Genomic DNA, 26,515 nt, shown 5'->3' with positions numbered 1-26,515 from the left:
AATATTTTTCTATATAAATACGGTATTATTTGCAAAATATTCTGTTTTGTACATTGCGAAAAAAAACATTCATTTTCACGTTAAAAATTTTGACCAAGTAGTCCAGTTTTCATTTCAACGAAAAGTTATAGAGGGAAATGGAAGGAACACAATTTTTAACTTTGGGTCTTTGTTTGGACTAGTTAGGAGGTAAACATACTAAAAGTCCCCACTCTAGAAGGTCCCGTTTTTCGGTTTTCCGCTTATATCTCGAAAACTATGTGTCCTAGCGATAAGACCATTCCATACAAAATGAAAGCTGACAAAATGTGCCATAAAATTGACTGCATTCAATTTTTCGCTAACTCGCATAGTTTCCGAGATATTCGCGCTCAAAGTTCACTAATTGTACTGAAGAGTTAGCTAGTGAAAGCAAAAATTTTCTTTTTCACAATTAGTGAACTTTGAGCGCGGATATCTCGGAAACTATGCGAGATAGCAAAAAAGTGAATCGAATAGATCTTCTGGCACATTTTGTCAGCTTTAATTTTGTATAGAATGGTCTTATCGCTAGGACACATAGTTGCCGAGATATAAGCGGAAAACCGAAAAAGGGGACCTTCCACGTGCCTCCTTCTACGTTTACCTCCTAACTAGTTCAAACAAAGTCGCAAAGTTAAAAAATTGTGTTCCTTCCATTTCCCTCTGCACTCCCCTTATAAGGATTCATTGACTGGACTAAAGGGTATTTAAGCCCGTAAAATTATGAAGCGGGCTCTTCAAAATTAAAAACGAATGAGTTTATCAGTTATTTCAGGAATGAAATTTCTTTTTTTTTTGAGTTAGTGCTTGTTGTTTCAATATATTATAAGGCATTCATTCTATCCAGCACTGGTGTTTATTTTGCGTAGCAGACGAGACCGATTGATAACTATCGTATATGATCGTTGTTTGTAATGATAGCACAAGAACGTAACGCCCGGCTGAATAGTGGCAGTTTTGATTGACTCCGATTTTTCCGCAGAGTACACATCGGGGAGCGGGAAGTCGGACGGCGAGACGTGGAAGGAGAAGTCCCGGAACGCGGGCTCCTCGGGTAACAACCAGTCGACGGCGGAGACGTCGAGCACGCGATCGACCTCGTCGTCGTCGTTGACCACGACCACGAGCTCGACGTCGACCACGGCGTCGAACTCCGGGACAACCACGACCACGTCCTCGACGAGAAGTTCGTCAGCGTCACCGGCTACCGGTAGGAACAGCAACAACAACGCGCAGAACAGTGGTAGCAGTAGCAGCAGCTCGGCGCCAACGACGAACTCGTCGACGAGCGGCCATCAGATCGGCACAATGTCCGCGCCAGCAGGTCGCCAGATGCCGAAGAGACGCATGAGAAGACGCGGTACCTCGCACTCGCAGGATACCGCCGAACAACTGACAGAGATGTCTGTCCGCGGGCTGAATCTCTTTCGCTACGCCTCGATCTCCGATGGCGTCTATCAGTGCACCGAGTGCGCCAAGGACGACATCCAGAAGACGTTCAAGAACAAGTACAGCTTCCAGCGACACGCGTTCCTCTTCCACGAGGGCCACCAGAGAAAAGTATTCCCCTGTCCGGTATGCGGCAAGGAGTTCTCCAGGCCCGACAAGATGAAGAACCACATGAAAACAGTGCACGACTGCTTCATGCCCAAGGATTGCGTGATGCCGTTTGGCTTTTTTCTCTCGCCTTAGCGGGCGACGCGAGGGCGAGGTGGGGCGGCGATCGGTCCAGCACGAAGAACCTCCTCGAACAACGCGGATCACGACCATCAAGCCCGAGCGGAACCGACCGCCGGCTCTGGTCAAAGGAACGCCGCGAGGAGCTCGATCCCGAGGCCGCCTGTCAAACGAGGCTCGCAGGCCTCCAGGATCCTGTCTGTCTTCAGACGGGGACGTCTCTGATAGAAACAGTACACTGTCTGTTCCGTCGTCCTAGTCTGATATCGGTAGAGTTCTGTGATAAACGTGTACCCCAGATTCGATCGTTGATCTAGCGTGTAAACTCGGAAAAAGCAATGCAACGTAGTCCCTAGAAGTGAACCGCTTCAAAAGCGTGCCCGTCACCGGTTACCGATTCTCTCTGTGCTTTTTATGGACACTGGGATATGCGGGACAATGCACAGTACACTCGAATGCCGGTGGTCCTACACCTTGGAATACCGTTCGTCGATCGAACCATGATTCCTCCGATATACCGACGATGATCTGCATGATTTTATACAAATTTTCTGCAACTTTCGACAGCCGGCAATGTTATTAGATCACGCGTTGCGAATATATACACTGTTTTTAACGAATTTCATAGCCTTCCGCGAATTTTTACGACTCATGGCTCCTGGTATGTGTCTGTTGCTAGCAAGTATGGCTTCCAACAGGTTGGAAATATTGTATCTACCAGTACAATGTACGCCTGATGTTTATATAAAAAATTTTTACACTGAACGTTATACAATGCTGAAGTGGCACCATCTTTACAAACAATCAGTCCATGATTTTTATACGAGTTTCCGTATGTATAAATCGTTTTAGAAGAACTGGCGAAAGTTTTATCCAATTTTGTACGTTTTATAAAGTTTTCTTTACGAGGATCTTTTGAAATATTATACATACAGCCAATAGTATACATACCAGAACTTCCAGATCATACAGTCGCTGCAATGTACGTCTGTGTGCTGTTGCACAGACCCGAGACGATTAATGATTGTGCATAACGAGATAAGCTAGATTAGAGTTCGCCCATGCGATTAGTATTACAGATTTATTCTCAAAGTCGAGTTTATTTCGAAGAGTCGTATTCCAGGGTGTAGACCAGCTTTTTGTAGGCGGGTTGTTCTGCACAGTGGGCGAATGAGATAGTAGAACACATTCCCAGAACTCTACTAACAAACCGCAGACGAGTCCACGCACGATCCTTGAAAAGAGTCTCCCCGTTACGAGTTGCAGCCTGTATCGGACCAATCGCGTGGCCCATCTCACCCCCGCGATGATATCGATCTTCCCTCTGTATTAATCGCGATCCAAGTAGCACGCGCGATCGGTTTAGTCGTTTTCGGAAAGGAGCCCGACGAATGGTGTTTCGTTTGGGAAAAGAGAAGGAGCGAGAATACGCGTCGGCCAGTGAAGGAGATCAACGAATAAAAACGACCGGATCGGTTGCAAACACTGCTGAGCGGGACGTCGTGCGATCGCGGACAGCGACAGAGATCTATCTATCATCGCAGCGAAGTGTCCCCTGTGTACATTAGTATTATATGATCCTCAAACTGTGCAATAGCGCGTAGTGCTTGTAGCCGATCCATTCTCGGCTGTCTCCCTCACTCGCGTGAGCGTCTTACACGCAATAATTGCGTTCCACCTGTGCAAGCACGAGTCGAACAAACGGATTAGCCCTTAAGTGCACGATTGTATGTTTACAGTTTCTATTTATCAATCATTACTAAAAAAGAGTGTATATTAAGGGAAAAAATCACATCTTTGTGAAAAGATTATCATATGTTGCCATATTTGAGGTTAGAAAATCTACGACGCACGAATGGCGCCCACAAATACATTTGAGCGGTTTGTTGCCTTGTGGCTACAATGCGTAAAAAGCATTCAAATGTTCCTGCAGTGAATGTACAGCAACACGATGCACTTAAGGGTTAAAATGTAAATGTCACGCAGCGTAGTTCATTGGTAGACCGGGCGGCGGCGGGGTGGTTCTTCGAGGAAAAGTAAATTCTTTAATCCGCTTGCTATTTGACAGAACCCTGCGAACTACCGCTTCTATTCATAAATGCTTACTTAACAAATGACTCCTCGAGACCAAACGTTTTATTCTTGACATTTCTCCGCGAAGAACCACCCCCTTGTCGGTTATGCTATCCAGAATTAATGTTCCGAGATTGCATGCCTTTCCTTAGATATTTGTCGGCGTTTCGACGTTGTATATTCATGTTTGCACACGCGGAACGCGTCTATACCACGGCGTCAAACATTTTGTGTCGGGCCCCCGCGTAAGACACGGAAAAGAATGTTTTTTTTTTTTAGATGGTCGCAGTATTTTACGCGGGCGTAGTCTGCATAAATTCCAATTTATATCCTCGTTAACTTTTGACAGATCGAAATTTAACGATTCATCGACGAACAAAGAGAGAGAGAGAGAGAGAATATTTCTTCGGGAATCGACGAGCTTTCTCGTGCCTTAATTGATCGTTCGTTTCGTATATATATATATATATTTTTTTGTAATGTAAGAATTAAGAAGAGATGTATAAAGGAGAAAAAGAAAAAACAGTCGTGCACAAAGTACACAGAGTAACGTAAGCAATACGAGTAATGGGACTGACGAGAGGACGTTTATATAAGATTTTTCTTTTTTTCGTTTCTAGATCGTACCGCGACGATAGCTTTAAACAAAACGTGACAATATTTTAAATACGATCCCTCTGCTTCTCGGAGAATTTGAAATTTGACTCGAAATTTTTCGCGAATTCGGAATTTCCTCGTTCCTCGACAGAATACGTACACTCGTCTCCGCCCGTGACTTTTTATTTTTCAACAGACGTACATATCGCTCGCGTTGTACGACGATGTAACGAACGTTCTTTCAATTCCGTAAAACGAGGGGGGTAGGAGAGACCCTTTCGCGAAATGCGAAGAGTATATATCGCAGTCAGGATCCTTTTTCTTTTTTTTAAATCTTTTTCTAAGCCTTCCAAACAGATTTGATTCCAATGGTGCGTAGCAAAGCATATTAGTAAAATATTAAAAGGAAAAAAAAAAGAAGAAAATGTATATTTATCAGAGAGTTTATAACGGTTCGCTACGAGCGCAGGAGACTCGTAGAGTTCAATTAGATAGTGCCTAAATAGAGAAAGAGAGCGAGAGAGAGAGAGAGAAAACGAGAGAAAGAGAGCGGGTGAGAATGTGAGGGAGAGAGTGAGAGAGAAAGTTAGAGGGAGAACGTGAATTCTACTGCATAGCAGCCCCCGCGGTATATGTACAGGTTTCTCTGGGAAAGTGTATTATAGTTTATTACCAATTGATTAATTATTACTATTATCATTATCAATTTACCATTACTCGCACTACTATTAATGCAGCAAACAATATTATTTTTATTATCACCGTTACGATTATATTGCTATTAATATTATATTGTTTGATATAAGAATTATTAACTTTTAGCTATGGACAAGCACCGATAAAATTGGTTATTATTATTATTGCTAGGTATATAAGTTAAAATGCACAGGCAAGCACGGACACACGTTATAGAGAAAGTTATATATGTATACAAACATAGTATATATTAATGGGGGCCCCCTAGATAGTTCGGCTCCTGGACCGTTTGTTTTTTCTCTTTGATTTATTATTATTATTATTATATTATTATTATATTATATTATACCTTTTTTTCGTTCATTCGTTCGGTCGAGAAGAGAGAAACAAAATACACACAAATACACACGCTATCTGAAAAGAAATCTGTTATAATATTTGATACGCTGTTACGTTTTCTTTGATTTTTGTTCCGGTGGTTGGGACACGCCGTACAGAGTAGTAGACGCTAGCCAAATCGGGAGAAACGACGCATAGATTCTTCCGGGTTTGAGCACACGGAAAAAATAGAGAAATCACGGTTTCGTAGAGACGCGCGAACAAAAATGATACACGTTGAACCATGATTGTTTCGTCCGTTCCTCTTCGTTATTATTCCTTCGCGACAGAAATTATTATCTCGTAATTGTCTTCGTCACGAGCAACAAACGCATGCGATTTGTACAATAACTAGCAATAATCGAGCGCACCGTCAAGTACTTGCAAGAAAGAACGAAAGAAAGGAAGAAAGAGAGAGAGAATGGTGATACGCGTAGTCTGGTACTTGCACCGAGTAATATTTCCGCGAGGTCTGATATTACCCGGATCCCACAATCTCCTTGGCGCACCACGAATTTACTAGACTTTAAATAGTACTTTCACTTACACTCGTTCGACTATTCTTTTTTTTTGTTTTTCAACAGCGAAACTTTCTTTCCCGCCTCCACCCTTTGCTTCGACAATTTTTCCAGCCCCTTCCCCCACTCTCTCTCTACGTATCCGTCGCGAGAGCTTTCGAACGAATGCCGAACGGAAAATAATAATAATGGAGTATTTTGGTCTTCCGCAACGGTGTTTACAGGCGCAAGTAAGCGAGCGTTCGTGTGAGAACGAGAGAGCATGGATGTTTCTAGCGTGAGAGTGCGTGTGTGTGGCAGATTTATGATTGTCAGAGAGCTATTTAAAAAAAAGAACATATATATATATACATATATATTAAAGAAAAAAAAAGAGAGATATATTACGTGAGAGGGAACGTGCACTTGCGTGTGATCTTTGTTTCTTATCCGGGCTTGTTTCCCCTGCGGAACGGCTCGCGTCGCGTGGCACCCGGATGGAAGTGTGAGCAATGAAGAAAAAAAGGACCCCGGCCCCCTTTCGCTTCCATTTCGCCGGGGTAATTTGTATTCTTTTCTGATAGTCCTTCTTTTCTACGTCCAATCGATCGTTAACTATAAACAAAACAAAAAAAGGAAAAAAACGTGCGGAAACTTTGATATTATACATACGAAGCGTACAGCGAATGTATAGGATGGTGTCGATTACTTTTTGTGACTTAAAGGCGTCCAAATATGCTCGAAGAGAAAATATATTGTTATATATACATATATATATATATATAAAATATTGCGTGAACAATACGATATATCCGTGTAACAGAGCAATCTCGTTTGATCTTGTTCGGCGAGGAAATTCTATTTAAAAAAAGAAAGAAACTAAAAGAAAAGACAGGGTTGCGTTTAACACGATGAAATAAGCGAAATGAGAATGTTGTTTCCTAATTGTACGAGATGTGCAAAAGCAATCGAGGACGGTCGTGTTACTCTTCTTTTTTTTTTCTCTTCACTTTCCATGCATTGTGACTACCTTACTTACGTTTTAGTTTTATACCACTATTGTATAAGAGTTCTATTATTAATATTAATATTATTATTATTATTATACTATTGCTATTGACATCGTCAAATAACGTTAATTATATTATTTCTAATTTTAACTGTAACGTGTCGGGTAACTAGTTAACGCGGTAAGGTTCGTTAGGCTTTAAAATGAAAACCACAGCGACACATTTAGAGGATGAAACACGTTGAGACAGCCCCGACAAGATGCGAACGAAAAACGGTTATTACGATTTACTATTACTATGATTATTACGAATAATATTATTATACACGGTACACAGATTATTTTATCTGAGCGTTAAACGATACAGCTTGCGACGGATCGCGACGCCTTTCACGTTTCCACGTTTTACTCGTCGAGGCCCGGGTTTTTAGGAACCGTCGCTGCGTTCTGGCGAAGTAGATTGCTATTTATATAAAGACAGTTAACAAACTGTAAATTTTATTCGTGTTGACCACCGACAAAATATCGCCAGAACCGCGGCAATCGGGGATTCGCGTGCGAATATGATTCGCGGTGGTTCCCCGGAGAAAAAAGGTGAAAATGCAAGCAAGGCGTTCGCAGAAACAGAAAAACCGAAAAACAATTTTCCAGGACACCGTCTTATCGTATCTCCACCTGCATTGCTCTCCTTACGTGCGCGATGATTTTTATTTTCTACAGAAAATGATTCGTTAGGGGTAGACTGCGGATCTTTATGTATTCGTGAAGAAATCGTCTGGCTGAAATAGAAAACAGTAAAAGATTTTAAGAATTCGAGAATGTTGTAATGTTGCTTTTAATGTGACAAAGTTGTTAAGGGATGAAATCAATTTTTATATCATTCCTGCTTCCCGCAATCAATGCAAAACATTTTTATTTTGCATGGAGATCCGCAGTTTAGTTAGGGGGTTTCTAGAAAAATTCGAAGAACGACAGCGCGAGAGTGACTTTCTTTTTCCTTTAGCAAATTTCACTGATCGCACCAACTATTGTTAGATAGCGAGATACCGTATCGTGTATCCGAGTACTGGCACTCTTATCAATGCACCGAAAGCATCGTTGAGAAGCATCGCACGGCACCCTGTTTCGGTAGAAGAAAGAAGCGGTACATAGAATATTATAACGGGCACACACAACTACAGCAGGACGTTCGATATTGTGATTTTATTTTATTTTTATTTTTCTTTTTTTTGCAATGGAAAATGAAATCGCGGGAAACACTGTTCGGAGGAAAATATAAAACTTTGCGAGAAAATCTATTATATATACATATATATATGAAATATCTATTATATATATAATAATATATGTATATAATATATATAAAATAGATATTTATATATATAAATATATTTTATATATGAATATCATATTATGTTATATTATATATTGTATTGTTCATCCTGATTCAGGGTGAGTCACGTTTATATATATATATATATATATGTATATATTTTGATATATATATATAAAAGTTATATACGTATAACGAAGTAACACTGAAATGAAAAAAAAAATGAAGCTGCGCACGTTCGCAAATTGATCGTCGGTCGTCGGCTGTACATTTTGTTGTAATGTACGTGCGTATACCTATATATTGGTGTCTGGTGGCGATAAGAGCGATAACAATTTGATAATTATTATTACTTTTATTTTGTTTTTACCTAATTGTAGTTTCTTTGTAACTCTTTGTGATATACATTGCAATAGTCTATCCGACCGTTTATTTCTTGTATCGATTAGCGCAACCTTCATTAAAGCAAGACAAAGAAACATTAGATTGTACAAGGTTCTGTTTCACACGATAGTCGCCCTTTTTCTTTATCGAATTGACGGTGCTAACCGAAGTCAGCACTGGCTAAGTAGATGTATTATTTAAACCTGAATGCAAATAAAATTCCAATACATAGAACGTAAGCATTTCATATCGGGAGAGCGTGATAAGACTAGAGCGTCTACACGAGCAAATATTTATTTCGCATTGAAGTGGTTATTTTACTCGATAAAAATTTGTTTATGCTCGACTCATTAATGTTTTATGTAAACAATTATGAAGAAAATGGAGTACGAGTAACTGAAGGTTAAAGAGTGGGGTCTCGAAGATCTGTTAACATTTGTGGCTTCTTCTCGTGGACCAGGGAGTTCCAACTTATTCCCCTCTGCAACTGCAAGGTCCCCCCACCATTCGAACCTCTTCCCACTACTACGCATAGCCGTAGAGTGGGGCGGCAGTGGACAAAGTTCGACGGTTACAATATATGTGTGTTCTACTATACATACAGTACCGCTCACTAAAGCTTGGCCGACTGCCGACGTCCATAGACGCATTTAGGGATTTCCTCTCGTAAAATGTTTATTGTGATGTTTCTCCGAAAAACCCTCATTAGTAAACTGCGCATCTTTATGCAAAATAGAAACTTTCTATCTGAATCGCAACAAGCTGGGATGAAATAAATATTTAACTTCTTGCTGAATATGTTTAACAGGTGGAAAATAATATAGTGGTACATTGAGATTCTTCAAATTATTTTGCTGTCAAAAATTAGACCTGTCCATATTTATCATAAATGCAGAAAGTAGATAAATCATAAATGTAGAAAGGTTATTTAAGATTACTATGTAATCATATAATACTTTGTTGAAGCGAGCGAAACGTTTTAAATTATAATATTTTACAATTTTCTCTCTTGGCCAAACTTCCGTGAGCGGTAATGTATAACAGGGGTGGGCATTTTTGTCTCAATTGAGACAAGACCGCCCCCACCATAGCGTCCAGTGTCCCCCACCAGCATCCTTCGGAGGAAGGACGCGCTTCGTCCGTCGCAAGCAGTGCGCAGGCCTCGCGCATCCACGACAAAGGCGCGCGCTGCATGAAAGCGAGGATGGCGGGGGAAGTAGGAATTTGAGGGGCCCCTACCGTGCCCACCCCTGACAATGAGTCATATCTGTGGTTGTCAGGAAAAACGCTTAAAAGTTTCTGCATTAATTGAACTTTACAGTATAGGATCTACAATATTTATACCAGAAAAAAGTCATTAAAATAAATTCGAAAGGCTCAAAAACATAATGCAATTTAACCGATGTCCTACGTCGAAGCATTAATTATCAAAACTTCCGTGGCAATATGTACCTCGAAAGTGAAAGTACCAGTCACAGATAAAACTAGTCTAATAACATAAAAGTCTAAGAGTGGGGGAAGAAGCTAAGGGGGGGGAAGGGTGCCGCGTACGACTCGCGAGCCACAAGTTGGAATTCCCTGTCGCGGACGAAGAATCCTCCGTTCCCCTTCCGGTCCCCGCCATTAACAATAAAAGAAATCGTTGTCCAGCTCCGGAGGGCTCTAAACTCGTAAACTAACAATCCTGCGCCTGTTCTCTGTCCATGTCTAACCAGACCAGTTGCCGAGTCTGCCGACGGACATCACGTTCGAGATCTGCACGTCATCGTCCTCGTCGTCGCCGCCACCGTCGACGACGACGCCAGCACGGACCGGCGAGGACAGCTTCAACGAGGACAACGGGAGCAGCACGTTCATCAAATCCGAGAGGGTGGTCAGCGGCATGCATTTCCTGACCGATCGCGAGGAGGATCGAGGCGATCTGTTGCTGCCGAAGTCCGAGTCCGGGGAGGCCGAGCCGGAGGTCAGGAAACAGGTTGGTTGGTCTGCTGCTTTTGGTACTGCTTCGGCAGGCAGTGCACCACCTGCCCCTGGCTTCGTTCGGAGGACGAACACGAGGAAGAGGCACGGTTTACCGCGTCCTCGCGGAAATTGCACCAACAGAAACGGACAGACCACGAGGAGACCGCTTCGAAGGCCCATCCCGCCGCGGATTTGATAGGGTGCTTTCCATTCGCGTGACGGGCATTACCGTGCAGCCGCGCGGGCATTAGGAAATTTGTTAGACACTAGAGAATTCTTAGCGAGGATCGACAGGACCTTCTATTGTTGCAGCGCCGCCGGTGGAGCGTTGAACTTTCGCAAGGGGAGGTCACGATTATTCTTCATTCTTTTCACCCTTAGACTGCCGGCATTTTTCCAATAAGAACATAACACTTTTTTCCGGAATATTTGCACAGGGTGCATAAAAAGTAATAGGGGTGAATCTATACTTCTGGATCGGTGGACATTTGTAAGAGAACATTTGCAAAATAAAAATTGTCTGCATCGATTACAAACCACAGGAACCATATAAAAAATTCTTTCTTCTTTTAATTATCATATTCAGCTGAAACTAATACACCGATGTCCTTAGATCGTTCTAATATGTCCACTGCTTTAAATCGTACGTGTCTATTTTTCTCATAAATGCATAAAATCCGCAGTCTATTTGTAACAAAGAAAATTGTTGTCTAAAATGTCCTAAAAACAGGAGAGAGAATTTATACCTATCGTATGTCTATACGTTCTCCAATTGCTGTACATTAACAAAACCAAACTAGAATTTCAATTCAGTTTAAAGGAAATTATTAACATACATTTTCATCAGAATCTGCTCAGAAACTTCATCACGAGTCAGACACGATATTGTGAGGCAAGTGGTCAAACTTCGTTTGGCCTCTGGCACGCACACGATCATGTTCTGTCTCATCGACACGGTCGTGCGGACTGTAATTAGTACGCTTTTATCTATACGTATAATTCTACACAATCATATTTTGCAAGAACTTTAACATCTTATATCTCAATAACTATTTGTTTGCGACATGTGGCTCCTTTTGAAACTTCTTCTCTTCTCGATGAGTAGAAGGTATTGATGTAAAAACAAACTTTAAGAACAATTTTCTTTCTTATATAAACAAGTTTGTTCTACAAATGTACACCGATCTAGGATGACCATTTCTTTGTATACACCCTGTACATAAATCGGCTTATTGCAATCTCGCGCGACGCCAGGCCGGCAGGGAACGAAAGCGAAAATTTCCGAATAAATCGCATGAAACGTTAAAATGAATAAAATGAATTTTTCTGTATGGCAATGCAAATTATATTGGTCACTCCATACAGCGTCACGCCGGCAGTCCAAAGGTTAAGGGGTTACATACCCTGCGAACAATCTGCGCGCAGATTCGCAGCAGACACCACAGAATCTATTGCCAGACGGCTATGGTTTTGACAGCAGAACCTGCGGACAGAATCGACCTCCAGATTGACTGCAGATTGCCGACACAGGTCTTGCTAATATACCCTGATTATTTTCACCCTCCGACAGTGGAATCCGGGTCCATTTTGACCCGAAACAATTTTCTAATTTCTGGCGATTCAATTAAGTGAAGTGAAACAAAGCAGTGAATGGACCTAGATGTGGGGTGGCTAATTCTAATCATCCAATGCGCCACAAGTTGGCCACCCCTGACATAGATAATAATTTCAAGGATATTATTGCAAAGTTTTATCCAAATTGGTCCAGTAGCTTTTCAGGTACCGATTTTGAAAACGCGTTGAAAGCTTCAAGCATCCAAAATCCCAACATTTATTAACATAAAAATTGGTTTTTTTTTATTTGATCAAATGTATGTAACCCCTTAACGCTGCTAGGCTTGAAACGGACAGGGTTGATGAGGGTAAACAAACCTTAAAACATTAGAGCTGAGTTAGTATCCAAACAATTGCGTTCACTAATAATAATAATCTTGTTAGAACCTTTTAGGTGATGAAACAAATGAGGGACGAAAAATTGTATCCAACTGTTCATACAAATCTCTCGAGGAACGATAATTCACAAATCTTAGATGAACATTAACAGTACAATTTTTTTGCTACAGGAGATTACAATTTTGAAGTGACACGTGGAAAACGAATACTGAAAATAATTGGAAAAATGGCGCTGCACGTTAGCGATAATATTTTAAGCTTGATTTACGCTCATTAACGTTTCAAGCACGTCGTAACCTCTCCTTACAGGCCAAGATATCATTTTGTTTAGTTATCTAATGCAGTGTTTTGTTACAGCTATAGTAGTTTCTAGTCAGTTATCGCAATAGTGAAATGTTTGTTAAGTTATTTAACCAATATTTATTCGATCAATTGACAAACGGAGGAGGTACTACTCGAAGTAGCGTATAGAAACGAGCCAGCACAATGTTGTGAACACGTGAAACGACTTCAACCGAATCGGAGTTCTTTTTGTTGTTCGAATTTTTTACCGAAAGAAAATTAACAAAGAATCGCAACTCGTGAGTTCGATATTAGCAGTGACAAGACCGATAAGATCGACAACCATTTCTCGATAAAGATAAGCGTCGTTGTCCGATACAGTGTGTCGTAGTAAAATTTTATCAATGATGAGAAGATTGGTATCAGAACAAAACTAAAACAAAAAAAAAAGTAATTAGGTGTGTTGTATTTAAACTCGTTTAGTCCAAGTTTTTTCCTAGCTACAATTGTGAACTTTGCAAGTCACGAGTTTTTTTATAAGGTCTTTCTTTCTGACGTCTGATTTATCGATTCGCAGAACGTTGACGAACAAACCGAGAAAACGAGAAAAGAGAACAGAAACGAAAGCGTGTAGTATGTTCAGAAAGTTTTTTCGTTATAGGCGTTGTATTACGATATACATATATATGAATGAACTGTTTGTAACACTTGTTTAATTAGCGTATAAGGAAGCGTGCTTCGCGGATATAGCAAAACTATATTTTCCGTCGTTCTGTTTGTGAGTGCGTCTCTGACTATTCCCATGTGTATTATACATCCTATGTTACCGCCATAGCAAGATAAAACAATATTACGGATCGGTTTTTTTTATAGATCGACAAGCACAGGAGAGACTTTTGATTGCCAATAAAACTGGGAAACTGTAACGTTGAAGACTTCTGTTTGTCACTTTTGTAACCAGCCGAATGGAAAGCACCCGAGGAACGTTTTTTTTTTCAGTTGGAAAAGTAAATCCTTCCATCCTTACGTTCATTCTCTTATCTCGTTTGTCCCCGTATATATCTTCTTCTCTTATTAAAACCGCCGTTTACTTTTCTCTCGCCGCCGTAGGGGGTTCGTTGAACCGGCCTTTCTCTGCGTAACAGAGCTCCCGGCTGCAAGCGGATCTTATTTTTACGTCAATTTATCATGGGTGACACCTTTTCTGTCGGTGCATCCTCCGTCTGCTTCGCTGCGCCGCGGGACCCTCAATTTACATGGGGAGAGCAACCTTGAACACATTCGGGAACGTTTCCATCCGCATCAGAAACTATTGTCAACACGTTCGCTCTACCGCCGCACAGTGGGCCGTTTCTAGAAAATCCCAAGTGGAATTAATTGAAACATTTTCATGTCACGCAATAGATTGAAACTAGGTCTTCTCGCGAGCTAATACTTGAGATAGACTGAAATGGACACAGACTGATATCTGATCTCGTTTGATAAATAAATAATAGTCAAGTTCAAGTCTCCGGAAGCAATGCATCAGTTTTCTTAACGTCTCCTCGCCAATTAACCTTCGTTTTTCGCACCTTTTCGCATTAGTTACTCGCACCTCGATTTAAACTGCTTGCGTGGGGTCTTGTAGAACTATTTCAGTTCTAATTAATTATTTATTTACAGTTAGGTCTCTGTTAAAATTGTTTTGACTTTCCGAACGACCTAATACAATTAACAGAGACATGAATTTTGCCCGGTCTTTCGCGATTATGGCCCACTGTGCGCTCACACACACGTGACGTCCAGTAGTTCACACACGAGAGCAGTTTGTTCTCCATTTTATTTTTACATTCCGTGAAAGAAATCGGGCTCGGTAAGTTGCAGGGACAACCACGTCTGCGTTCAATCAAGCGAGCAGTACCGTAGTTATTTCCGATATCAAATCATCCTATCTCATTTCGCTTTAATTAAAGAAGCTACAATAACAGATTACGTGACTGGTGTAAATGGTATACTTAATTTAGAAATGAAGTCATAACTGAAGTCGTAGTCATGTGAACATTGACGTAACAGTAGACGATTAACCATGGATGATGTAACACTACAGAAGCATTACCGTGCTCCACAATTCATTAAATCTTAACATAACGAACCATTTCGACTCTTCGAAACAAGTCCCACCGTAATTTACTCCGACACTTTCAAAATACGATATTGCAAAATATCTTATTGCAAATTATCTGAGCTCTTAAAATGTGGTTATTAAACATTCAAAGCACAGTTTTATCGGAAGGTGCACGTCGAGATCGAAAAGTCTATTTCCTAATTTTAATCACACTCAAACTTTGCACAGATTATTTTTGAATTATTTGGAAGAACTCGGGGGTGCCGTAAAAGAAATTCAAAAGTCTAACCCTGATTGACAAATTTCCCGCGATTAAAATGGCATAATTTTATCGAAGGGTGCACGTTGAGCTCGAAATGGGGGTTGAAAGTCGCGGGAGGTTGTCCGAGAGGGTGAATCGCGTATTTCTGAATGGGGGTTTGAGGCGCGAGAGCAACGAGAGCAATGGGGGCGAGGAACGATGATTAAACGAATGAGAGAGGGAGAGAAAAAACCAAATAAACGTTGTTTTACAAGCTGCTGGAATACCTCATTCAAAACGACGGTTCCGTAGTCTGCAAGTGGTGCGGCGAGGTCCTACCGTCTCGAACCCGTTGGTACAGGCACAAGTACAAACTCCACGTCTCCACCCAGGTCACCCAACCGGCGCCGCTCTTCAAGTGCCACAGCTGTAATGCTTACTTCAAGTCCCGTAAGGGTTACATTGGTCATCTGAGCTCCCGGCATTCCGACAACGAGAACGACGAGAACAGGGAAGAGCCGACCAACAAGAAAGCCCGGAAGACCTCCGACGTAAGTCTTACCCTCTATCACGCGATCGCTTCTCGCCACTAAGGTGGACCTTTGCTACAGTATCGGCCATGTACAGGGTGAGTCTCGTAACATCACCACTTCGAACAACTCCCAATTGTTCATTGTACGAAAATATTTCTCAAACAAATTTTACATGGTTCTCAAGGGGTCTAGACAGCGGATTTTTATGCATTCATGAAGAAATTGGTTTAGTGGATTAGTTTAAGAATATTGTCATGTTGTTTCTAGTGGTACAAAGCCATTAAGGGATGAAATCAATTTTCATGTTATACCTGCTTCCCACAATAAATGTAGAAAATTTTTATTTTACATAAAGATCCGCGGTCTAAAGGGGACACACAGTGCTGGAATATGGTTTTTCTTAAGTACACTCCTCAAAAGAATTAAGGGATCACTTGTGCGAACCCGAAAAATTGCTGTATCGATATCGTTAAACAATGGTTTGAAAGCCTGAAACGTCTAGTTTCAGATGCTCTGTTTCAAATTGTTGCTATGTTGGTTTTTTACAAAGTTATAACGAGATGAAGACAACATTGACGGTCAACAAAAATTTTGTGCAACTTTGGAACATCGCACGGGGAGCAACAAATTTTTTTGATGAATCGCGTTAATATCATTTGGAAGGGCTATCTTTCCTGTGTAAATTGTGTGGTTCTTGAATATTGTGAGATTTTTTTTATTCGAGTTATTCAATATTGAAGTAAACGTAGGCTTTTTAACTTTAACTGGTTTCAGAAAGCGAAAAAATTATCGTAGAATCTTGTGCAAAAAAGCAATAGAAAGCGCGTTTCTTTCTCTTCAAGGCACTTCTTCTGTTTTTTTTAATTTCATTAACATTTCGATACACCAGGTGTTTCTGAAAGTATGCTTAAAAAATGCACAATTTCCATTCAAAATCTAAGAACTTTCGCTAGAAACGAGGTGGAGCGATGAAATTTTCTTTAAATTAAAGCTGAAACTTTGCAGAATATGGGAAAAATAGGGAGATTGTGGTACGAACGTTTTTTAACGTTGAGAAAATTCGTTGAACATGTGGTTTCTCCAGTACCACGCGCGTGCTAAAAGTTTCACGAAAGACAAGGTCCACCCTATTGGCCAGTCATACACACCTGCTCTGGCTCTTCCTATCCCCCATCGATTGACACTCGATCAGCGAAAGCCTTTCTTCTATCCACGTAGATTATCCGCGTGCTTGTGAAATCGAGCAGGTTTTGCTCGCCGGCAAAAATACGCAGGAAGCAAACACGTTATGATCAGCGGAAAGGAGTAACGCGAGCACTCGATTACTTCATCGCAATTCCATAATAATGCTACAGTCGTTAACTGGATGCAGATCTCTTAATCCGAAGTCTTAGAATGAAACGGTTAGGCGAGCAGTTAAACTACATTTAAATAATGTGAAAAAGTCGATGGAGGTTTGATGTAATTTGCGCTGTTAAATGACCGACGACCTTGATGGGATTATTTGTATATCAGGCGGAGATTCGCTGAACCGATTCATCGTCAAATGAGGTAGAAAATATCTAGATAGCTACTAGATTCTTTCTGTACGTAGTCGATTAGTCGAGCCCGTGAAAAAAAGGTTCAGGGCTAGATCATCAGGTGGTCGATCAGGGAAGAAAGGTTTTCGCGGCTCGCAACCCCCGTGTCCGCTTGCTTGCGCATCATTCGCGATCGTTCACGCTCTGGCGAAAGGATAAGGGCGAAAAAATATGAAACCGTGCGCCGTCCCACAGATCGGGAAAGGGCCGGACTGGGAGCAGCAGAGGGAAAAAGAAGAGAAGCTGGTGGCGGACATAATCGATCGTGTGAAGAGGGAGTGCGAGGCTCAGGGTGAGACGGTGACGAGACGGGGCTACTCCAGGCGATCCACCGTGATGAACAGCTAAGGGCGAGCCCTCGTTAAAGGAACAAAGGGGAATCTGACGCCATATCATCGTCGTACGATGCTCTCCTCGTGACTCGGCTCGAAGAACGTCAGGTGTGCGCATCGATCGATCCCTGCCGACGTTCGATCAACCCTTTCGTCTTTTGACCGGTTACGAGCAGCTCTACGATAAAACACTAATTAAGGGGAATCTCGAGTTTTAGGGAGGCTAAGATCAAACTAGGATTAACTTAACTTCACCGGAAAAATCGGCGTTTCTGTGCTCAATCGTTCGCGTTTGCCGAACACACGGTAGATCCGGTCCACGTCGCGACGATGTCGAGAATGTCCTAGCTGTGCGAGGTCCCGAAAATATCGGGAGGTCTCGAATATCTTCTCGTTGGAGGGTACCAGGGCTTGGAAACAGCTATGATATCGGTGTCGGTCCTTGAAACAGTTATAGTCTGGCAGACCAACATTGGTCCAGCGGCCTCACCCACAATTTTTATTCATATTGTGTGGAAAACAATGATTTTAGGTTGAAAGATAACCTTTTTTAAAACTTTTTTATTTGGGCCCTTAATGAAAATTTAAAATATATGTTTTGTAGATCTATGTTAGTTATACGCATGCTTTAAATTTCATCGAAATCGATTAACATACATACGAGCTACAAGCGGTTTAAAATGGTGAAAATCGAAGTTTTACACGACTTTTCATCAGTTTCTGCTTAAAATCCACAGAAAATCGTTCATCTTTCCATGCGTGTCGTTTTTTCCTGCGTCAACCGATTTCGATGAAATTTTCTGTATGTGTATAACTAACATAGATCTACAAAATATATATTTTGAATTTTTATTAAGGACCCAAAGAAAAAAGTTTTAAAAGTGCCTTTTTTATTCTTGCATTTAATCTTGTAAATTACAATTATTTGGAAAATCTTTTTCGCATATCATTTCGTAAACGAATGCTTCTAATTGATTATAAAAAAATCAGTTCGTTTGGTACAATTATAAAAAAGTTATTAGTTTTTACAAGGTGTACGAATACTTTGTACACCCACTGTATTTAGGGTATCCTTCCTATCCGGTATTAGGATATCCTTCATAACTGTTTCAATCAAGCCGGAACTGCAGCACTTTCAAACAGTTATTTTCGGGCCCGTTTCAAGCCCTGGCGAGTACCTTGGGTCAGGTCTGGATCCCGGAAGTGTATGAAATTCAGATACCCGAGAAGTTAAAACGCAAAATTAGGAGGTCACGACAAAGCGTCGTACTATGTGATTTTTTTGGGATCCTTGTGGATCCTTGGGATCCTTTGGGATCCCAATTCTAAGCTTGACTCCATCCGTCTTCGGGTACTCGAATGTTACGAAAGTTTCGGGATCCCAAGCCCGACCAGAACCCGCGGGTACTCGCACGCCCGAAAATCCTCATCGTCGAATCGTCGCGTTCGCGACCGTTTTTACGAGGTTGCCGTTCGCTCGGTCATCCGTTCTAGAAACGAAGTCGGCAGGGTGGTCTTCGATCGCCGAATACGAGGGTCTACAAAACTATCTAGTCATAACGCGCGCGCGCGGCTACGTATATTTTTTTCGCATCCTAATCGGCCGCGCGGGGCGGCACACACGACACATGTAAGTATATATCTACTACGTATTTGCCGCGGTAACGATTTGCACGTGCCAACTGCGAATATTCGAAATCGAGCCTGGGAGCTGCACGTCCGCCTGGCTCCGCTCGTCGAAAATCGAAGATCGTTGGTTGATATCGTTCCTTTGATCTCTCGGTAGGTCTCCGCGGGTCTCTCGATCGCGATCAAACGCGGCGCGGATCTTGTAGATTGAAGAGTGGTATTTTTATCGCCGACTAAATGGCGGCGGCATCAAATTGTCGCTTCTGATTCCTTCTCGACTGGCGATGCCGATTCCAACTCGAAATTAACAGTTTTTCCTGTTGCTCCTCGGACTGAAGTATACCTACAGGCTGTTTCACAACAGCGTGGCCGTGGAACAAGCTTTCTACGAGATGTTTTATCCAGTTTGACCAGCGAGATAGTGCCAATATGGCGGCGCCCTTATCTGTAAAAAGAATCGCTCAACTTTAGACACGCATAACTTTTGAACCTGTGAATTTGTAACATTGAAACTGGGATTTTTGGCACTTTCTCGCCAAAGTCTGCAGAATTACGCCTTAAGAAGTTTAAAATTTTTGGTTTTCCTCGGGTGAAGCTCAGTCTATTATATTATTTTTCTCTTTTATTCCATGCAAACTTTTCGGTGATCAAGTATATCGAGAGATTCTAAGCGAATGCGTGTCGAAAGAGGTTGCGCATGCTTGTTCCAACACAATCTCGCAGCTATGGGATATCCAGTTTCGCAGACATTGCGTCCACGCTATTGTGAAACGGACTGTAAGCTGGTAGAACAGAAGAGGATGCCATATATGTATGATGTGTTTCTAAATAACGAAAGTGATCTCGGGGACAGTGTTCCATTTTATCCGAGTATGATCTGACCAGACAAATCGATTTTGTTGGTACCAGCACCTCTGGCGAAAGGTATTCGATCAAACAAATCAAGCGTCTACCATTCGGTACCACGGTATCACTGCTCATACAATTAACCAATTACTAAACATGCAAGTATTATATGTATAAAATGAAAAAAATCATATAGAATGGAATTATTCCAGATCGGAAGAAATCTTTCATTTTCGAGTTAAAATAGCTCAAATATCAAAGGGTTAAAGATTCCAAAGCATGTCGATGCTTCGCCATGCTATTTGAAAATTTTATATAATTTTCAGTAAAGGAATGCAAGAAGATCTCTCAATTAATAAATATTTTTATACAATATTTATCTAATATACATATATGTATATAATACTGGTTTTTATTTATAATATACGCCCAACAAATTCTTTGAACAATCGCGATTTTGATCGAACACTTTCTGCCAGTAATAAAATCGATTAATTAAGGCGGTAGTCTCGATAAATACAAAGTTTCCCGATAAATACAAAAATGGGATTTTTCAGTAGTCAAAAGCGCTAGATAAAAGATCAATCTAGGCCGCGATCGCCCGCAAAAGTTTTAAATTTGCATTATTCACAGTCATAGCTTTATGAAAATAGCTACATACGCCGTTGTATACTTACGAATAATGCAAATTACGCCTCGTAAACGAAAAAATAGGACTTTTGAGGGCGACAGCGGCCTAGATCGATCTTTTACCTAGCGTTTTTGTCTACTGGAAACCCCCATTTTTGTATCATCGAGAAATGAGAACGCGCATCCCGCAGCCATGACAGCCATGTAGAAACGAAGTTCAGGAAGAGACGTGGACAGTTAGATGAAAAAATCTGTGATGAATTTCCGATGATTTCACGGTTGAAAGGTATTCAATACAGTTCCTGTTTCAGCAAATCAGGGCACAGCGTGTCTAAGAGATGATAAATCGGCATTGCCAATCTGGAATGTACAGAAACGCAGTTCATCGACGCGAATGGAGTTGCGATTCGAGCCTGAAAAGCTCTCCCAATGGGGGAAACAGAGAATCCAGTGCCAAATATGTATCTTCCCAAGCGTAGGACATCTCGTTGCGTACAAAAGAGAAAAAGAATAATGAAACACATGGAACGTTCACTATGATACGCGATGAGAGCGATCGTTTGCTCAAAAGTGCAACCGTACTACTTCCTTCGATTGTGTTGGTTCACTCTTTCGTTATATTCGACGGGTACAGGTGTCGCGTGTTTCATCGTGACTCGCATACTTGAGCAACAATCCCCGACGCAACCGCCGAAGAAGCGTCATTCAGCAGCTAGCAACCATGAACGTCGCGACGCGCGTGAAATTCATAGAAGTTATATCGGTATACGGGTATTGATGCATTTAAATCGCGTGGGTGACGTTCATTGAATCTGTTCGAACGATTTTCACATAAACCGAACGCACGCTTTGGGTGAAATATGAAAATTGGTTTCTTTTTCAATCCATCTTGAGTTTCTTTCAAAACGGATTCTCCGAAAATTTCGTTAAATGTGATAATTAATAGACTGCGGACCTTTACGTGACATACAAATTCTCTGCATCAATTGCAAGAAACGGGAGCAACATAGAAATCTCTTTATTCCTCTCAGAATTTCAATGACAAATCAATATAAATCAATCATAAATTCATGAACTCCACGTTATTGATTAGCGTTGAAAAAGTTGTCTAAGCCAGGGATCGGCAAACTACAGCCTATGAGGTTAATATTGTTCTTTACGTGAAAAAATTAAAAGTAAATCAAATTACGCACTGTAATGCAACGGCCGACACACAGTGGGCCAGATCGACGAAATCTGTGTCAAAATCAAAGAACTTTCGATAGAAATGAGATAGAGCGACGAAATTTTTTTTAAACGAAAGCTGAAACTTTGCAGAATATGGGATAATTATGGAGATTGTCGTACGAACGTTTTTTAACCTTGAAACAATTCGTTAAACTTGCACAATTTCAAGAAAATTGTGGTTTTCCAATACCACGCGCGGAAAACAATTTTTTTTAACGTGCGACACACCATTTCCCGTAGATTTTTTCACGCCTAAACATTTTACTATCTGGTCCTTTCCAAAACCAGTTTGCCGATCCCTGATCTAAACCCTTAGATTTCATACGTGACATTGCAAATCTTGATTAACAGATCTCCTGTTTCGTTAACAGAAGAGACTTAAATTATTTCGAATTGTATATGTATATAAAGTATATATTCTAAATATGAAGTAATTTATTGACTCTAAATATTTCTGCAGATCGCCACAGATATGTGGAAAGCGGTGTGAATGACAAATTTCTTTAACTGGAAATACTTTATCGCGGTTCTAACGCATGACAAATCTCAGTATAGTTTGTTAAACTTTTTTATACACCAAAATACCGACAATCGTGTTTGTTATAAATGCATACAGACCGCAGTCTACTAATTTCCGTAGAATTTCTTCATTGAAAAAGAGATTACTCAATTTAATCAGTATGTATGTTGCTTTCTTTAACCCCTTGCACTACAACATCCAATTCTTATGAAAATCCCGAGCCTTTCATAATAAAAAAATTGTTATTATGCTCTATAAAATTAGTTCAAGTAAAGCGAAAACTCATTGAGGAATTCCAAGATGATTTAAAGGGGAGTATCGTTTTCTAAGTAATTACCAAAATTCAATTCAGTAACCCAGAGACTTAAACCAAACTAAATTCTATTTTATTTCTGCCGACATAATAGTCACACACACATCGAAGAAAACATTACCATAAAATGATGAACGATACAGAAGTTCCAATCACTATAACCGTGAAATAAGTATTAGTGCAAGGGGTTAATACAATTATTCGCTCGAAGTTTGGTTTGCTCAAAGTGGCGAAGTCCTCGATTATCCGGTTGGCCATCAAATTTGTATAACGGCATTTTGCAGTTTATGCGCCAGGTATGCGAGAGAGGATGTTCGCACACCTGACACGCTCGAGCAGGTTAGTTGGGCACGAACTAGTGTCGCTAGAGAGAGAAAAAAAACGGTAGATAGATCGATAAAATAGATAAAAAAAAATATATCTACGCGTACACGAGGTACGAATAAATCTAATTATATATATATTATATATATAAATATAATGCGCGTTTGTCGCGGTAATCGACGCGGCCCAGCATTATATTGTATTAATCTTGCTGAATATTCCAAGAAAGTCTGTCCATTTTTTCGAATGTCTCGAAAGTATTTTAATCTCTACTTTATTGTTGCGTGTCGTGCGGCGCAACGGCAGAAGAACGAATTGCATTTATCTCGGATTTTAAAACTCACGATCACAATTTGAAGTAGACCGTGCGCGCACAGCTGTTATACAGTGTACGTCGCGCGCACGTAAACTGACTAGTCGTTAAGTTCGGTGCTAATCAAGAAAGGCGTAAATCCTTTATGCCTTTTTATTACGAAATACGATTGCATCAATTATTTTTCGGAACGAGAGAGAAAGAGAGAGAGAGCGAGAAAAAAAGAGAGAGAAAGAGAAGGCTTAACCCTTTGGAGGGGGTTCGCGTTTCACGGGAGTAGTCACGCGAACGTTGAATCGCTGTGAAACTAAGGGTGGAGAGAGAGAGAGAAAGAGAGATTGAATCAAATTCGTTCGAGCGGCGGCGGTGTATTTTGTCTGTAATATTTTAAAGTGATCGAAGCGGAAAACGAAGTTGAGGAGGGGGTGGTGCACACGCGACTATGATCTCCAAAGGGCTAATCAAAAGAGGGCAACTCTCTTCTGACATTGCGCGACGGATTTTACACGTAATCACATGTACAGGCGCGTACTTGCAGGCGAACCTCTGCGCGTATACTATTGTATGTATTTCTAATCCTACGCGCGCGTAATGAGATTTGCGTGCACGATTACGTCGTGATTGTATACGAGCAGAGGATGTTAATCGACTATCGTCGGGGGAAGCACACGAGCCACTTTTCGTCTTCGTTACTCTCCCGGTTCGGCACGACGAATATACGGGTTCTTCCACATTCTTGAACGAGAGCGCTGTGGTGTGTCTCTTCAACGAAAACATTGTGATTCGACCGTGCGACCGTTTAGAATTCATCCGGTAATGATAAGCGGGGAATAATCAATTCAGTTTTACAGCGAGATTGATGCGCGTCGCTTGTGCAACAGGCGAACGCGAACAGAAACTCACGCGGCCATTCTAGAAGAGAGAGAGAGAGAGACACCGATATACATAGTCTGACTGGAATAATTGTAGCGGTATCGCGGCCTTGGGACGTTCTCAAATGAAAAACGAGAGAAACAGCGCGCAGGTCGTGCCGTGGTTCGAGAAACATTTTTTTTGTAAGATTAACGCGTCCCACTAGGAGTAAGAAACGCGACGGAAACAATCATCTGGACGGCAAATGCGATTCACATGATTCGCGAAAAGTCTCCTCGCGTGTTTTGTGCCAATCGAGCGTTCCAAGCCGCCCCGAGCTTCTTCGGATCCTTCCACTTGCGCAGTTGTTCCGTTCCGAACGAGAAAAAGGGTATCATCGATAGGTCCAAACTAGGGATTGCAATACCAGACTAAAAATACAATACCGGTATTAGGAATTTTCATGAAGGTACAAAAACACAGTTGTTTAAAATAATCCTTGGTAAGTTAATATTTCGTCCTCGTTACTATTATCTTCGTCATATTCAAATGAGGTACTTTCAACAATTGTATTATTATTTTCTTCATTGTCACTCCCTTCGAAATCAGAATCAGAAGTTTCTAAATCCAGATTTCAGCGGCGAACGTATTTCAAATAAGAGTAGATGCCCCAAAAAAATATTTATTGTTTATAGCTAATACCGAAAATACCGGTATTTTACCTTAGCAAATACCGGTTTCACGAAATTGCAAAATAGCACGAAATACCGGTATTGCAATCCCTAGTCCAAACGCTCCAAACAACGTATACGATCCGTTCGAAAAAATCATTCGTAGCAAGTAGATCTCGGCGAGAGGATAAGATGTGTGGACATTGGACATGCACGACGACGTTGCGTAAACCCTGACTCGTGTGCGTGCTGTCCACGATTCACCTCCGCGGCGAAGGGAGATCAAAACGTTAACTCGACGCTGTAAAGATAAACTTAATTTACAACCCTAATCTGTAGAGCGCGCGCGCGAGAATCTGAGCTCTCCATCTCCCGCGTGCTTTGCCCTTTATCGAAAGAAAGCGTGAAGCTTGCGAGGAAGTTGATACCTGGACAGCAGGATCTCCCAGATGATCTCGATGAACCCGGTCTGCCTTTACTCTGTGGCAGCTCCGAACCTTCCATTACCAATCGTCTTCCTCTTATTATGTTGTTTTGTACACGTCACGCCGCGACACGTTGATATTAGGTGTACAGCAGCGATATATAATGTAATTTGTATAAGTAACGAATAACGTATAAATATAATTTGTGTAGTCCGTTCCCTTTAGCAGCGCGTATAAGTGATATAAACGAAAGTGACCTTTTTCTTCTGGGAAATGAGGATGATGTGTATAACTTCGATCGCGGGAAGGGTCGGTAGGCAAGCTGCGGAACACACACCGAAGTTCATCCAATTATTCCGTCAGATAGCGGTTTCCTTTAATAACCGGCTTCCCTCGTTTCTCTGCGACAGTCGAAAATTGTCGGTTAGCATACAATTTAGCCGTGGCAATTACATCGGAGGGACAGGAAGACGAAAGAGTGGTTCGCTCGGCGTATTTCAATCTTCCGTATTGAATCTTAAGTGTTACTAATCGTAAGATCGTAAGGCTGACCTCCTACGTCTAATGAGACGATTCAAGTTGAGAGTATTCGAGGAGATAAATTATTTATTTGTTTACGATAAAAAAAAACCGAGGCCGTTTGCGAATCGTATTTCGGGCGGCTTGCGCCGACTCGAGAAGAAGACTATCATTGTATATACAGTGACAGCGACCGCCCGAATGTGCGACCCCGTCTAAAAGTGCACGAATTCCACAAGCACGTACGTACTATACGATTGAAGAAAACAAAAGAGAGAAAGAGAGAGTGAGAGAGTGAGATAAGAAGAAATAATTACAAACAAAACCATAGTACTTACGATCACGCTAATCCTCACCGGTTAGCAAACATTACAACTAACGAAATCGAACATATTGTGCATTATATGTCGGGAAAGAAATAAAATCAAAATGAACCGATTAACGCTATATGTCTTCTCAATATTTCCGGAATAATAATCCTCATCGTTTAACCATTCATTTAATTCTCATATGCTCCTTACAGGTTCGTCATACCTCGTCCATTTTCGTTTAGTTTCTTCTCACACTTTCATTCGACTTACATGTATGTTTTCT

General features: G+C 41.2%; 1 protein-coding gene across 9 annotated transcripts in view; it reads left to right on the top strand.

Moving 5' to 3' along the window:
* The window catches only part of Ttk (zinc finger and BTB domain-containing protein ttk), a 60,237-nt gene extending 40,510 nt beyond the window's left edge, over positions 1–19,727 (top strand). For 6 of the 9 annotated variants that reach the window (XM_076437165.1, XM_076437156.1, XM_076437188.1 and 3 more), the window contains exon 5: positions 1,004–8,899. In XM_076437165.1, the coding sequence (XP_076293280.1) occupies positions 1,004–1,713 (710 nt within the window). In that variant the 3' untranslated portion in view covers positions 1,714–8,899. Of the gene's footprint in view, positions 1–1,003; positions 8,900–10,380; positions 10,641–15,482; positions 15,759–17,515 lie in introns of those variants that run through there. The other 3 variants (XR_013010338.1, XM_076437213.1, XM_076437197.1) reach the window with 3 other exon arrangements.
* The last annotated feature ends 6,788 nt before the right edge of the window (positions 19,728–26,515 follow it).

This window comes from Lasioglossum baleicum, chromosome 1 (assembly GCF_051020765.1).
Source record: "Lasioglossum baleicum chromosome 1, iyLasBale1, whole genome shotgun sequence".
NCBI classification, from domain to species: domain Eukaryota; kingdom Metazoa; phylum Arthropoda; class Insecta; order Hymenoptera; family Halictidae; genus Lasioglossum; species Lasioglossum baleicum.
This window is presented reverse-complemented; position numbering and strand designations above follow the sequence as displayed.